The sequence below is a fragment of the Ammospiza caudacuta genome, chromosome 28 (assembly GCF_027887145.1).
Source record: "Ammospiza caudacuta isolate bAmmCau1 chromosome 28, bAmmCau1.pri, whole genome shotgun sequence".
Classification (NCBI taxonomy): Eukaryota; Metazoa; Chordata; class Aves; order Passeriformes; family Passerellidae; genus Ammospiza; species Ammospiza caudacuta.
Window position 1 is genome coordinate 1,587,823 of NC_080620.1, and position 15,341 is coordinate 1,603,163.

The following is a 15,341-nucleotide window of genomic DNA, read 5'->3' on the forward strand; positions in this document are numbered from 1 at the left end:
GGGCACCTGCCCAGGTGGCATGGTGGCACCCAGGGGACACAGTCACTCACCTATGCTGCTCTCAGCACCTCTCCTGCGAGGATTGTTGGGGTAGGAAAAATACTGAGCCCCCCCTTTGCCCCCGGTGGGGGACAGCGTGCTGGGGCTGGCAATTCCCATCTCGCTGGGCAGGAAACCAGGCTGCAAACAAGCAGAGAGAAAAGCCCTTCCATGGAATCACACTGCAAAACGACTCACTGGGAGAGAACAGAGCTGCTTTGAGCCACCTTCACACCAATTCAGCTGAGGGGAAAAATAAACACGAGCCAAGGGGCCAGGAGGGAAAGCAAATCCCTAAATATGGGGGTGGAGGTGGGGGAATAGGTGTGGAGGAACAAAAGAGGCTTTCAGCTTGTGCCTTCCTGCTGGACCCCAGCAAGGAACCTCTGCAAACCAGGGATGCAAACCAGCAGGTGCCATGGTGGGGACACTGTGGTCCTATGGTCACTTTGCAGGTGCCATGGTGGGGACACTGTGGTTCCATGGTCACCTTGTAGGTGGGGGACACTGTGGTGCTACAGTCACCTTGTAGGTGCCATGGTGGGGACACTGTGATCCTACAGTTACCCTGTAGGTGCCATGGTGGGGGACACTGTAGTCCTACAGTCACCTTGTAGGTGCCATAGTGGGGGACACTGTGGTCCCATGGTCACCTTGCAGATGTCATGCTGAGGGACACTGGTCCCACAGCCACTTTGCAGGTGCCATGGTGGGGGACACTGTAGTCCTACAGTCACCTTGTAGGTGCCGCAGTGAGGGACACTGTGATCCTAGAGTCACCTTGTAGGTGCCATGGTGGGGGACATTGTGGTGCTACAGTCACCTCGCAGGTGCCATGGTAGGACCTGCATGGTGCCATGCTCACCTTGATGGTGCCATGCTCACCCTGATGTCCAGGAGGACGGCATGATCCCCATGTCACCAGCCCATGTTGTGGCCAGTGCTGTGGAATGTTGCTGCCACTGCTCAGGGTGGTTTTCTCCTGAGTTTTATCAGGGAAAAGCCAAATCCCTCTTTGTAAAGCCAGGAAACTCCTCCCTCTGTTTATCCCTGCTGACCTTGGGCACGCTGGGAAGCAGCAGAGCCAGAGCCCAGGGTGCTCCCTCCTGGGATGGAGCCTCTCCTCCAGCACTCTCACCTCAGGAGGAAGTTCAGTGTATTTACACGGAATTGCCCAGGGCTGCCAAAGGGCCCTCAAGTCCCAAAAGCTCAGCTTTGACCCATCTTCCGAGGGCAACACATGGAAATAAAGGAGGATTTCAGGCTTTTGAGAAACTGGAAAAAAACCCCTTTGCTTTCAAACTCTGTCTCCTCCAGAAAGGGGTCAGGGAGGGAAAGAGGAGCTCGTGTGTTCACAGCTGGTGACATTCCTGCAATCTGTTCCAGTGCTCAGGTTTCCTGTGCTCCGGAGCCGCTCTGAGCGCGGCCAAGGAAAGCACCCGGAGGGATCCCGGAGCTGCTCCTCCTGCAGGCAGGAGACACACTGGGACTTGGAGCCATTTCCCACAGAAACGGGTTTTCTTCCCATTTCCTCTGCCTGGGGATGCCCCAGGAGATGGTTCAGGGTAAAACAAAGGGGCAATGCCCTGCCAGCTTTGCCCTACCAGAGCAGGGCATTTTTGGGGCAAGAACCTGATCCACATCCAGGGCATCTCCACCAGACAATTTTTCATCTTTTCAAAAACAAACAAAACAAAAGGGTCAACCCCCCTCACTCAACTCCCCCAAACTGGAGCCAGAAGCAACAACTGCTCTGGGGGCCACAGAGGCTCCATTGGCCTCCCCCCACCCCCACAAGGGGGTTTTGTCTCCTCTCCACCTCAAGTGGGATTTGCCACCCGATCCCCAGCCCTGTGCCCGCCTCTCCCGGGGCCTCTCCCCGCCATTTGCCCCCCCATTCCTGTTACCTTATATTCCCCCTCCTCCACAAAAGCCCAGCAAAACCATCACATCCAAAAGCAACACTTGGCACCGGGCCCGGTGTTCTTTGAGCAGCTTCAGTGGTAAATGAAATCCACTCTGGCACAGCCAGCACAGCTGCTCCAGCAAAGGAAACATCCTCACTTCAGAGAGGAGGAAATTATGACAAATTTGTGTAAAATTAAAACATGTAATATGTGTGTGTGTACATGGATAAAATAAAAGCTGTCCAGCCAAAAGCTCCTCCCTTGGCTCCAGTGCTGAGACTGCTTCCCCAGGCCAGGCCGGGCACTGAGGGGGCACTTGGAGCCACACATCAAAGGGAGGTGCTCACTCCTTCCTCCTTCCCAAACAGCTATTTCTGGATGCTGCTGGCAGCAGGGGAGGTTATCTCAGGGCTGCTCTGCTGTGTTCCAAGCTCACATTGACACCTCTGGTATTCCCCACAGGAAGCAGAGCTGTTCCCCCCAGCAAAGCCCTGGTTCACATGGGGTGACCCAGCAGGGCTGGGCTGTGTCTGCCAGAGGTGCCTCTGGTGTGCTGGGTCCCTTCCAGGGCTGTGGAGATCATGGAGTGCCAGGAGGATTTGTGTTGAGAGAGACCTTACAGCCCATCCAGTGCCAGCCCTGCCATGGCAGGGACACCTCCCACTGTCCCAGGCTGCTCCCAGCCCTGCCCAGCCTGGCCTTGGGCACTGCCAGGGATCCAGGGGCAGCCACAGCTGCTCTGGGAAATCCATTCCAGGGATGGATTCCACAATTCCTGATTCCCAATCTCCCACCCAGCCCTGCCCTGTGGCAGTGGGAGCCATTCCCTGTGTGCTGTCCCTGCAGGCCTTGTCCCCAGTCCCTCTGCAGCTCTCCTGGAGCCCCTTCAGGCCCCAAAAGGGGCTCTGAGGTGTCTCTGGAGCCTTCTCTTGTCCAGGTGAGCAGGCCCAGCTGTGCCAGGCTGGCTCAGAGCAGAGGGGCTCCAGCCCTTGCAGCATCTCCTCCAGCAGCTCCAGGTCCTGATGCTGCCCCAGGGCTGGGCAGAGCTCCTGCTGCAGGTCCTGCACCCACAGCCCCACCATAAAACCAAAGCTCCACCTGGCAGTCACTCAAATGATGCTGCAACACCACAGAAAGCCCCTCAGAGATCCTGCCAAGAACTGGGGCACTGGACACTGGCCAGGGAGGGGGAGATGCTGCTGGAGAGGGAGAGGGAAAGCCCAGGGCAGGCAGAGGAGGGGAAGGAGCCTCCTGGAATGCTCCCTGCCCATGCCCAGCCTGGCACAGGGAAAGGGAAAGGAACTGCTTGGATCTGACTGCTGGAACCCCCCAAAGGCAGCGAGGCTGGGCCAGGGCTGATCAAACACAAACCAGGAGTAACAACAACAAAATGAGCGAGGCTGAAGAAGATTGGGAAAGAAGTGAGAGCTACAACCAACATTTTCTAACCTCCTCTAACCTCCTCTGAGCCAGCAGCACACACCAGTAGGAGCCCCCCACACTGCACAGAGGTTTTGGAGCAGAGCAGAGGCTTCCCAGGACCCCGTGCATGGAGATGAGATGGAAATCCAGGTTGGTTTCATTACCACACTCCCTCTCTTGGGAGCCAGTAAATGAAGCACAAAATCTCAGTGCATTTTATCATTACCTGGTTTAGTCCTGGCATCCCTGTGTCTCTTCCAAATGTGGAGTATGAGGCTCTTTCACTGCTCTTCCCTGCAGAAGGAGAAGAGACAAGACAAGGTTTGGGGTAAGAGGGAAGTGGAGGCATTTTTTTGACCCAAGGCTCCTGGACCCTGCCAAGGAACAAATCCTGTTCCCATAAAGCAGCTCATGTCCCATGAAAAGCTTGTGCTAAAGCAGGAGCTGCACTAAGTTCACATAGAGCAGGTCCAAACCCACCAAAAGCCCGGAGCTGCAGTGGCACAGGGCAGTATTTGTGGCCATGGGCACTGGCAGTGCCAGCCCCCAGCCAAAGGCTCCCTGCAGACACTGAGAGCTGGACCTGGCAGGGGCAGGGCAGAGCACACCAAGGGCCAGGACAGGGACAGACCCCAGGGAAATGCACTCCCAGCCAAGGAGAGCTGAGCTCCTGCTCTGCACAGGGCACTGGGCACCTTCTGCCCCTCTCCTGGGGGAGGTTCAGCTCCCCCAAACCTGCAGCTCCTCACAGCCAGCTGGGACCTGTGTGGGCACAGCCCTGTGCCAGCAGTGCCCCTGTGAACTTACAGATCCCAGAAGGATTTGGGTTGGAAAGGACCCTAAAGCCCACCCAGTGCCACCCCTGCCATGGCAGGGACACCTTCCACTATTCCAGGTTACTCCAAGCTCCATCCAACCTGGCCTGGAACACTTTCAGGGATCCAGGGGCAGCCCCAGCTGCTCTGGGCACCCTGTGCCAGGGCCTGCCCACCCTGCCAGGAACAATTCCTGCCCAAGATCCCATCCAGCCCTGCCCTCTGGCAGTGGGAGCCATTCCCTGTGTCCTGGCACCCAGGATCAATGAGGGCTTCTCTCACAACCACCTCACCCTGCACAAAAAAAAAAAAAAAAAAAAAAAAAAAGGAGCCCAGATACCTGGTGGGATGTTCCCTGTCCAAAACATAAAACATCCTGGCACTCTCCTGCCTCAAGGGCCCTGCCCTGGGGACAGCCTGCCCCCAGCCAGCAGCACCCAGGGGTGCCAGGGCAGCAAAGACACAGGGAAGGGAGAGGGAATGGAAATGGTTCAGTGCTGTGCCTGCAGCAGCTGGAGGCACAACAGTGTCCTTTGGGATTCTCTCCATCTCTCTGAAGCACAACCAGACACTCTCCTAGTGGGGAAGAGGCACTGCACCAGCTCCTACCCCCAAACCCTTCCTGCAAAGGGGATCACACATCACATCCTGCCTCTGCTCTGGCTTAGTGAGCACAATGGGAGGGGCAGGATTTTGCCAATCTGCTTAGCCTAAAGCCAGCCCCAGGCCACTAAGATGCAGTTTAATGCACTGGGGCTGGCAGGACCCTCCCCACACCACTGAGAGGTTTGGGGAGCAGAGGAACAGGGGAGGGGAAGCAAAATGCCTCAAACCATCCCCCCTGAAGCACAGGGCCCAGAGAGCAGAGAATGCCAGAGTGGTTTGGGCTGAAAGGGATCTCAAAGTCCATCCCATCCCACCCCTGCCATGGCAGGGACACTTTCCACCATCCCAGGGTGCTCCCAGCCCTGTCCAGCCTGGCCTTGGGCACTGCCAGGGATCCAGGGGCAGCCACAGCTGCTCTGGGGCTGGACTCATGGACCTGTGGGTCCCTCCCAGCTCAGGATATCCCAGGATTCTCTCATTCCTGGGCCAGATGGGAACAGAGAGGAGGCTGCTCATTGTGCAACCTAACCATGGAGGTCTTGAACTCAACCCAAAAATTTTAGAGTGGATTCCCCCAAGCCCCAGACCCCCATTCTTGCTGGGAAGGTCCTGGCACAGCTCAGGCTCCCCTCCCTCCCTGCAGTGACAGCAGGAGGCCCTGGGTGCTGCTGCCATTTCCTTTCAGAGGCTTAAACGTTAAGTAAACAAAGGTCACAATGTCAGAGGATGGATCTCCTAAATGACCTAATTTCTAAAAGAGCTTAAGAGCTCCATCCACTGCAGCAGCAGCCACGGGCACAAAGGACACAGCAGGTTGTGGCATCAGGCAGGTTCTGATTACTCCTAAAGCACAGGAAAAGCAGGGTAATGCCAGGGGGGGCTGGCTGGACAGCAGCAGCCAGGTCTCCCTCTGCTAACACACTGCAGCTTCCATGTGTGACTGCAGTGGGGAATCACAGAATCATGGAATTATTTGGGTTGGAAGGACCTTAAAGCTCATCCAGTGCCACCCCTGTCATGGGCTGGGACACCTCCCACTGTCCAGGGTGCTCCAAACCCCATCCAGCAGCCTCTGCCATCACCAGAGAACTTTGGCTGAACCAGGGGGCTCCTGATGTGTGTGGGAAGCTGAAGGGACACTGAGAAATCCCCAGCCAGGTGGTGTTTAACAGGGCAAGTGTCAGATCCTGCCCTGGGATGGGGCAGCCCTGGGTGCAGGGACAGACTGGGGATGAGGGGCTGGAGAGCAGTGCCCTGGGAAGGGCCCTGGGGGTCCTGGTCAGTGCAAGTTGGATCTGAGTCACTGCTGGGTCCTGGCAGCCCCAAGAGCCACCCTGTGCTGGGGGCACCAGGCCCAGGGAGGGATTGTCCCACTCTGCTCTGCCCTGGGGCAGCCTCAGCTCCAGTGCTGGGGGCACTTTGGGCACCACGAGATCAGAAGGACCCAAAGCTGTTGGAGAGTGCCCAGAGGAGGGACACGGAGCTGGGGAAGGGCTGAGGAGCAGCTGAGGGCACTTGGCTCGTTCAGCTGCAGCCCAGGAGACTGAGGGGAGGCTCCTCGGGGGCTGCAGCTCCTCCCCAGGGCAGGCACAGGGGCAGGGGCTGAGCTCTGCTCTGGCACAGGGACGGGAGCCCAGCAAGGGCTGCAGCTGTGCCAGGCCTTGGCATGGAGCTCAGGGCAAGGTTCTGCCCCCCGAGGCTGCTGGGCACTGCCCAGGCTGCCCAGGGAATGGTGCCAAGGCTGCCAGAGCTGCAGGAGCTCCCAGGGCTGCTCAGGGTGGGGCTGTTGGGGTGGCTCTGCAGGGACAGGGGCTGGGATCAATGACCCCTGAGGGTTCCTTCCAGCTCAGGATATTCCAGGATTCTGTGAACCCAGTGCCAGCTCAGCACTGCCCCAAACTCACAAACTCCTCTGGATGTCTCTCATTCCTCACTCAGCATCTGCTGCACCCTTGGGTCTGTGGGTGCCCCATGGGATGGGGGACATTGGCAAAGAGAGGGCAGCTCCTGCACCCTCCATCATCACATAACAAGGGAAAAAAGCAGTAAAAACCCAGCACAAAAGATTTTACACTTAACTGTCTATGAAAAGAAGGCAGAAGGGAAAATGGCACCTTTCTGGATGGGAATGTTCCTCAGCCTGCAGAAATTCAAAAGGTGCAGAGCTGGGCAAGGAAAGGCTGAGCTTGCCAGCAGAAGGAGCTGTTTCTGTGGGCATGCAGATGGCACAGGTGGCAATCCCAGACCCATCCTGTCACCCCTTGGCAGCCACAGCCCAGGGCACCAACCAGGAAAGGTGGCAAAGCGTCAAAGATGGTAAAGAAGGAGGCAAGGACCAGGATGGAGACACATCTCAGTAACGTGGGGAAAATCCCACCAGGAATCTCCCCAAACCCCACCTTGCTGCCAGCAGAATTACTGAAATCCTGCAGATGGATGTGAAGGGATCCTGTGGGAGGAGGAGAAGACAGTGGGAATAAATCCCTCAGAGAGGAAAGGGGTTTCCTTTGGAAAGGAGGTGAAGCACAGTGGAGGCACCTTGAGCCAGTGCACCCACACACTGGCTGAGAGCATTCAGCATTTCCAGATCCTCCTGGCATCCCCTCCTGCCTCTCCCCTGCCATCTCCTGCCCCCATGTGCCTGCGCTGCCTCCAGCCCTGCCCGAGGAGCCTTTCCCAGCCTCCCTGCTCTCCCAGCATGTTCCCTCTTGCAGGCTCTGCCTCCCCCAGCCCTGCCTGCACCCAGGGCTTTTCCAGAGGAACCCCCCACGCTGCTTGTGCCTCTCCTCCAGTGCACATCTGCTTCTGAGCTTGAGGTGGAAAAACACAAACTGCTCTTCCCAGAGGTTCCCACCCACCCTGGCAGTGTCAGGGATTTGCTTTGGCACCCGGGATCAGGGCAGCATCTCACCTCCACTGCAGCAAACTGCTTTTAAATAATAATAAATCATGCCTTTGCCATTTCTCTCATAAACCACAGAATCACAGAACAGCCTGAGATATGGGGATGGAGGGAAGGAACTCGCCTGAGCTGGAAGGGATCCACAGGATCACTGAAGTCCAACTCCTGGCCCTGCACTTGGCAGGCCAAGAATAAAATATTTAAATGCTGCCTACAAGTTTTTCCAGCAGCCACTGGCAGAACCAGTGCCCCCACATCACCCCAGCCCCAGCAGAGCCACCACCCACCACGCACCTCCCCCAGCCCCACACTGCTAATTCCATTAGAATTCCATTACAATTCTGGCCTGGGGGAAAAGGGGAGGCAAAACACAGCCAGGGATTAAAAACAAGGAGGAAAAAAATAAGTTAAAAAAGCAGGAGCAGCGACCACCCCCTGATTAAACCCATTGTCCAGGAAGACCCCAATCTACAGGCACAGACAATACCCACCCGATTAGGAGCACTGCTCTGAAAGGCAGCTAATTACTAGAAATAATTACTAGAAAGAAATCTGTTATGGCTTATCAGTTTCCTTGCTGTTTAACCACCCCACTCCCCGCCTGTCCCTGCTGAAGATGAATGGTAAATTGTGAAATTGGTGACTTGGAAAAGCCCTCCTCACCCTCCTCGTCCTCTGGGACGAGCTGAGCTGGTTTGTCACTGGGACAGCCAGGGATGCTCCTGTCACCTGTCCCCAGCCAGGCTGGGCAGCTCAGAACTCTCCAGGAGGTTCCCTGTGCTCCAGGAGCAGCACCAAAGGCTCAGAGCTGGGAAACTTGGAGGAGGGAGCAATGGAGGGCTCAGACATTGGTTTGGACCCACCCAGCCTGGGATGCTCCTCATTCAGAGCACTGAGGGTGTTTCCATTCAGGGTTTAGAATCACAAAATCCTGGAATATCCTGAGTGGGAAGGGACCCTCAGGGATGATCAGTGCAGCCCTGTCCCTGCACAGCCACCCCAACACCCCCACCCTGAGCACCCTGGGAGTGCTGGTTTGGGCTGGGAGAGACCTTAGGGACCATCCTGTTCCACCTTCCAGCAGCCCAGGCTGCTCAGAGCCCTGTCCAGCTCTGTCACCCTGGGCAGCAGCAGCCACTGAGAGTTCAGGTGACACCAGGAGTGACAGACACGACCCCACTGCCTGCACTGCCAGCACAGCCAGCTCCACACAGGCTCAGAGACTGGACAGACCACGGAATCCTGGAATGTGCTCAGTGGGAAGGGACCCTCAGGGATCATTGATCCCAGCCCCTGTCCCTGCACAGCCACCCCAACACCCCCACCCTGAGCAGCCCTGGGAGCTCCTGCAGCTCTGGCAGCCTTGGCACCATTCCCTGGGCAGCCTGGGCAGTGCCCAGCAGCCTCGGGGGGCAGAACCTTGCCCTGAGCTCCATGCCAAGGCCTGGCACAGCTGCAGCCCTTGCTGGGCTCCTGTCCCTGTGCCAGAGCAGAGCTCAGCCCCTGCCCCTGTGCCTGCCCTGGGGAGGAGCTGCAGCCCCCGAGGAGCCTCCCCTCAGTCTCCTGGGCTGCAGCTGAACGAGCCAAGTGCCCTCAGCTGCTCCTCAGCCCTTCCCCAGCTCCGTGTCCCTCCTCTGGGCACTTTCTAATTTATTTTCTTATTCTTTTGACAAATTTAGGTTATTCCATCCAGTGCAACACAGCCCAGAGGTCTCCGCCCAGTCCATCCTGATTTTCCCCATCACCTGTGGAGCTGAAGTTGTGGCTGAGGGCAGGAACTGAAGGTTCCCCTCACACTGTGCCTTTAGTGAGAGCAGGAGGGGCAGCACCCAGAGCCTATGGGACCCTGGCTGGGGGGAGCATCTCCCCCAGGAGCTGTGTCAGTGCAGCCCCTCTCAGCTCTGTGCAGAAGGTGCCTCCTGAAGCCAAGCTCCCATTGCGCCCCATGCTCATCCAAAGAGCTCAAACTCAACAGCTGAACAGAAATCTGTGCTTTTCCTTTCAAACTGCTTTTGGCTCAGGTGTGCACCCTGTGATCCACAAGGTCACCACCCCAGGACTGGGCTGGATGGGGTGAGGAGCAGTGACCATCCCTCCCTGGGGCCACAGCAGGGAACAGCAGGGATTAAATCAGAGCTTTGTGCTCCCCCAGCTCCACCCCAGGGGCTGAGCAGCCCCTTCCTCACTGCCCCTGGGAGGGGACCCTGGGCTGGGGTGACACCCAAGGGCCCAACCAGGACAGGAGCAAAGGGCAGGGCTGCAGCCTGTGTGGTTTCAGGGAAGTGCTGGCAGTGTTCTGCTCCCCTCAAACCCACACCTGCTTTCCTTCTCTCCTGGGCCAGGCAGATCCCTCCAGCCCTGCCTGTCCCATGGAGTTTGCTGCTTGTGGGGTTTGTGACACAGCTCCCAGCACAGAAATCTGGAAGGACAGACATCTGGCTGGACACACTCCACTGCTCCCTTACCCAGAGAGCCACTCCACCCTGCAGCCTCCCAGTTCCTGTCCTTGCTCCCTGCTCTTGTCAGACCAGTCTCAGTGTGACAGGATTTGTGCAGGAGGGTGAGCACTGCCTGTACCTGGGATCCCCCTCGGGCTTGGAAAGGTTCCTTCCCCTGCACAGATCCCCAAGGGACACCCAAACATTGTCCCCAACAGCACAAGGGGGGAAAGGGGAGGCAGAGCTCACAGTGAGCCCCAAGCCCTGACCCAGGCCAGGAGGGGCCAACGTGTGGCTGCTCCTGGCCCAGCACAGCCCTGCTCTGCTCCTCCCCTCTGCCACCACATCCACAGGGGGGGTTTTGTGTTGGGAGATTTTCTGTTTCAAACAGGATTCCCTTTTCTTACCCCTCCCTTCTCACCACGAGCAAGTCCTGCCCCAGCCCTGCTCCTTCCACATGTGCTGGAGCACTTTAACCACCCCTGCGTGGGCAAAGGTGGGGAGGACTAACCCCAATTCCTGACCTAATGCCATTAGAGCTCTCTAAGCCCTCCCGGAGGGATATTTTCTGCTCTTAATCTCCCCTCCCACCCTGAGCTGGCAGAGGTGACTGGGTGAATGGTCACACACATCAGCCATGCGGGATCACCATCCCTGAGCTCCTCATGCTGCCTGCCTGGAGCTGGGCATGAGGGGCCACACCAGGCTGCTGGAGCCTGGCAGGATGTGGTCAGAGGCCCCTCCAAACCCCACTGCAGCACAGGGAGCACCCCCAGCTCTGTGGGAAGTGACACAGCCCCTTGCATGTCACAGTCACCCAGGGGGTCTGGCTGGAGGTGACCATGGTGGGATCATCTGGTGCCACCTCCCCACATGAGCAGGGTCATCCCAAATCCTTAATAAATCCTTAACAATAAACATCTTCCATCCCTAATTCCCAGCTCCCAGGGGCACACTCAGCCCATCCTGGGGGGCATTGACCTGGAGGGGGCACCCCTGCCTTGGGGTGCTACCACAGAGCAGGGAAACATAACCACACACATGAAACAGCTGGCACAGCTGGCACTGATGGAACCTCTGGGTGCCACCTCCCTGGAGCACAGCCTGGAGAACACCTGGAGCACACCTGGAGCAGGCCCAGCACGGGGAATGCTGTCCCAGCACTCACCCACGAGTCCAGCTCCCAGGAACGGGGACGAGGAGATGCTGTTGTGGGATGGCAGCTCCCGGTGCTCGCCGTAGTGGGGGCCTTCACCATAGCTCTGCTGGGACAACAGAGGACAGTCACACACAGCAGGGGACAAAACACGAGGCTGACAGGGCCCAGCCTCCCCCAGGAAGGGCAAAGCCAAAGGGTCCTTGTGAAAAGGGCATGGGAAGGATTTTATCCACATGCCAAGGGAGAGCTGGGCAGTGCAGAGGCTGCTGGGAGGGGACATGGCAAGAGGGGACATGGAACCACTTTGCCCCATGCTGGCAGCTTTTTGTCACCCATCAGGTAAAATCCAGGCAGCCCCTCCCTGAACCAGGGGGGTGAAGGGGAAAGGAAAAGGCTGGGTAAATATAAATGTATATTTTTAGATATATTTATATAAATATATAAATTCTGTATATACAAATGAGACTTGACAGCACAGCCCCAGCTCTGCTGCTGATGGGAGGGGACGGCAAGGTGCCATTGCAAAAATGAATCACACAAAGCCATTAAAACAAAAATTACACAATTTCCATGAAGTTTGTGGCATTTCTCTCTTCCCATACTCAGGCCCCAGTCATCAGTGTTGCAACCTCAACTCCTTCCCTGCAAAACCTTCCCAAGGTCTCCATCCCCACCAGGGGTGCCACGGCCAGACAATGGGGTGGATTGCAGGGATTCCCTCCTCAGGTTCCCAAAGTCTTGTGGGGTGGATGCTCAGGAAGCTTTGCCATCAGATGAGATCCCTCCACCCAGGCATCTGTGTCTCCTTTGGGGACTTGTCCCACCCCTGGGTCCCCTCTCCCCACACCAACACTGGGTGCAGGGAGGGAGATGCCTGAGCAGCCACAGGAGCCCATCCTAGTGCAGGTCTGGGAGGAGGAACCTCAAGGCAGCAAAGCCTGGGGAGATGGGGATGGGGAAAACCCCAGAGAGTTCACAGAACCCATGTCCAAAGTGGGTCAGAAAAGCTGTTGCAGGGTTAGACCCGGCTCTGGAAGGCCTGGGAAGGACCCTGTTTTGTTTTGCTTGGAGTTTGGTGCTTGTGCTTTGTCCTTACCCTGCCTTGGTCAAACGTGGAGCTGTTTTGATCTGCCGTTCCCCAGGAACCTGATCCCGGCCTTTCATCCAAGCCTAGCGAAAAACAGGAAGAACAAAGGTTACTCTTTGCTTTATCAGCAAAGCCTCAAAGGTGTTCTCGTAAAATTAACTCTTCCTTCTACAAACAACACAATATTTTCATTAATAAACCACTTCCACTTGGCGTGACCCAGCCTCCCCTCTGCCTCCTCACCTTCCCACTCCCACTGGGAGTTATTCCACAAACTTCAAAGCACATCCCACCACAGCCTGGAAATGGTTCAAAACATGGGCCAGTGGGAAGAGGAGAAACAAGTATTTTAACTCCTTTATTCCAGAGAGCACCCACGAACCTCCTTCCCCCAGAGAGCAGCAGTGAAAGAGACTGAACTATAAATCAAAACCACATTGCATCCACCTGGATGCTCCAGCAGGACTTGAATTTTGCCCATGGTGGTGCAAGATTGTGGGCCACGCTCTATTCAATCTGAGCAGAGTGAAGGAGTGCCCAAAGGTGGGAATTGCTGGGGGTCCAACATTACAGAGTCACCTATCTGGGGGTGCCCTTTCAGCCCCCCAAGGTTCCCCATAGGAAGTGGGACCATCAGAGCACACCCCCAGCCCTCTCAGCTCCAGCCCTGCCCAGAGGATCCTCAGCACAAAGGGATCCAGCAGAGGAGCAGGCAGGAGGTTCTGCAATGTTCCTGCACAGGCTGTGGTGGGAGCTGAGCTCCTTTCATCCCCTGCCAAGGCCAGGCAGGCGGCACCTCCTGGGCAGGCAGAGAGCAGGGCATGGGCTGGGCTGGGAGGGACCTCAGAGCCCACCCAGTGCCACCCCTGCCATGGCAGGGACACCTCCCACTGTCCAGCCTGGCCTTGGCACTACCAGGGATCCAGGGGCAGCCCCAGCTGCTCTGGGAAATCCATTCCAGGGATGGATTCCACAATTCCTGATTCCCAATCTCCCACCCAGCCCTGCCCTGTGGCAGTGGGAGCCATTCCCTGTGTCCTGTTCCTGCAGGCCTTGTCCCCAGTCCCTATGCAGCTCTCCTGGAGCCCTTCAGTGAGCTGGGAATGTCCACCATGACACAAAACCCTTGGGATGTTGCATCAGCACAGCTCCCACAGTTCCAGCTGATACCAAACCACACAGAAGGAACCTTCTGGAAAAAACCTCGACCTGACTCAGCTGCAGGATCTCTGACTGTGCTGCTGCACCTCCTGCTCCTATGGGTGACCAGGGGCTGGGGAGCAGCAGTTGATGTTCAAAGGGGGCAAATCCAGGGATTTGGGAGGGGCTGGGCAGGGTGAGGGCATCCATCATCTTTTGAGGTGCTGCACAAACACTGTGCACTCTGCTGGGTAGGACAGAAGAAATCCCAGATGTGCAGAAGGCTGAGAGTGAGGGTGGCCCAACCATGGACACCTCCCAACCCAAGGACAGCCCTGTCCCCAGCAGGGGCACACTGCAGTGACACCAGACCCTCCAGCAGCAGCACCAGGGCCCTGTGGCTCTCTGGGGACCCGTCCTGTGCTGGTTCTTCCAAGGGGGGTGGCACCTCCAGGTGCCCCAGGATGCCCTTGTGGGAGCAGGAGCTGAGTGGCAGCAAGGACAGGGGGGCAGGGGGTCAGGGCTCACTCCCATTTTGCTTGGCAAAGCTGATTATTATGGCAAACATGCCTCAGATTTGTCTCCTCTGCTCCCCTCACTGTTCATTTAACCAGAAACTTCTTTCAAATTACATCCTTCTATTTCTGTGCCTTTGTGTTAATCATTTCCCCAGAGAATTGGTGTTTAATTGCTGTCTAATTTGCATAATTATGCATATTAATCTCCACACCTAATGAATATTCATAATTCTCATTTAGATTTTGTTTTCTAATCAAAAATTTCCAATGTGATTACTGTGCAGAGCAGGGATAAGCCTCTAATAATACCTTGGATACTAGGGAGAATTACTGCCAATTCTCCCACCTCCTACTTCCTAGAATAAACTTTTGCTTTGCTAATGTGTTTTTCCAAAGCAATTCATCTGCAATCCCTGCAAACCCTGGTGAGGCAGGAGGCAGAAATGCTCCTTTGAGTCATTTTGCTGTCACGGGTGATTTTAAAGCTCCCCAAGGCTCGGAGAGAAGACATGAGCAGCATCAGCAGCCTTGGACGTGGTTGGAAAAATGGTCCAAGGGAAAAATGGTCCCTTCTGGCTGAAAGGACAAGAACTGCAGCAGCACAGTGCCCACGAGGAACACCAGGAGCCTCAGAGACAGAGGGGAAGCCAAGGAATGGGGGTCCAGACCCTCACACCCACCCCTGGGGGTCCTGAGAGCAGAGCAGCATTCCCAGGCTGGAATATCCCTGGAGAGGATGTTCAGGGGGTCTGGAGGGGGATAGGGGGCTTGGAAGATCAGGGAAATTTTCCTCAGGTTGTGGAGTCTTTCTCCCTTGAATGTCCCTTCAGATATTCTCTTGAGTTGTGCCAAAACAGCCTGGACACAATCCTGTGCCCCGTGGGATGAGCCACTGTGGTCCTTCCAACCTCCTCCATTTTGGGATTTTGTGTCAAAATTCCTGAAAAATAAAAGTGAACCTTGCCTGGCTCCCCAAGGAGGGAAGGAGAGGAGACAGAGAGAGGCACAGGCTGAGGGTGAGGGTCACACATCCCCTCCACAAGGACACAGCCCTGGCACCTGGAGCTGCTGCACCCTGTGGTGGCACCAGCATGGCAGAGCCTGGAGAGGGGCAAACCCCCGAGTGCTCCAACTGCAGAGCATGAGCCACTCATCCAGAGCAAGGACAGGTCCCCAACCCTCCTTGGCCCCTCTGTCACCCCAAACGGGGTCACAGCAAACCAACCCTTCCTTTCAGGGAGAAATTCCTCCCTGGCAGGGTGGGCAGGCCCTGGCACAGGGTGCCCAGAGCAGCTGGGGCTGCCCCTG

At 56.7% G+C, this 15,341-nt stretch overlaps 1 protein-coding gene across 4 annotated transcripts in view; it reads right to left on the reverse strand.

Moving 5' to 3' along the window:
* The window catches only part of TCF3 (transcription factor 3), an 81,924-nt gene that overhangs the window by 25,815 nt on the left and 40,768 nt on the right, over positions 1-15,341 (reverse strand). For 3 of the 4 annotated variants that reach the window (XM_058821276.1, XM_058821274.1, XM_058821273.1), the window contains exons 4-7: positions 12,385-12,458; positions 11,298-11,394; positions 3,595-3,662; positions 51-180 (exon numbers count right to left, since the gene is read on the reverse strand). In XM_058821276.1, the coding sequence (XP_058677259.1) occupies positions 51-180; positions 3,595-3,662; positions 11,298-11,394; positions 12,385-12,458 (369 nt within the window). The remainder of the gene's footprint in view (positions 1-50; positions 181-3,594; positions 3,663-11,297; positions 11,395-12,384; positions 12,459-15,341) is intronic. The other variant, XM_058821277.1, reaches the window with a different exon arrangement.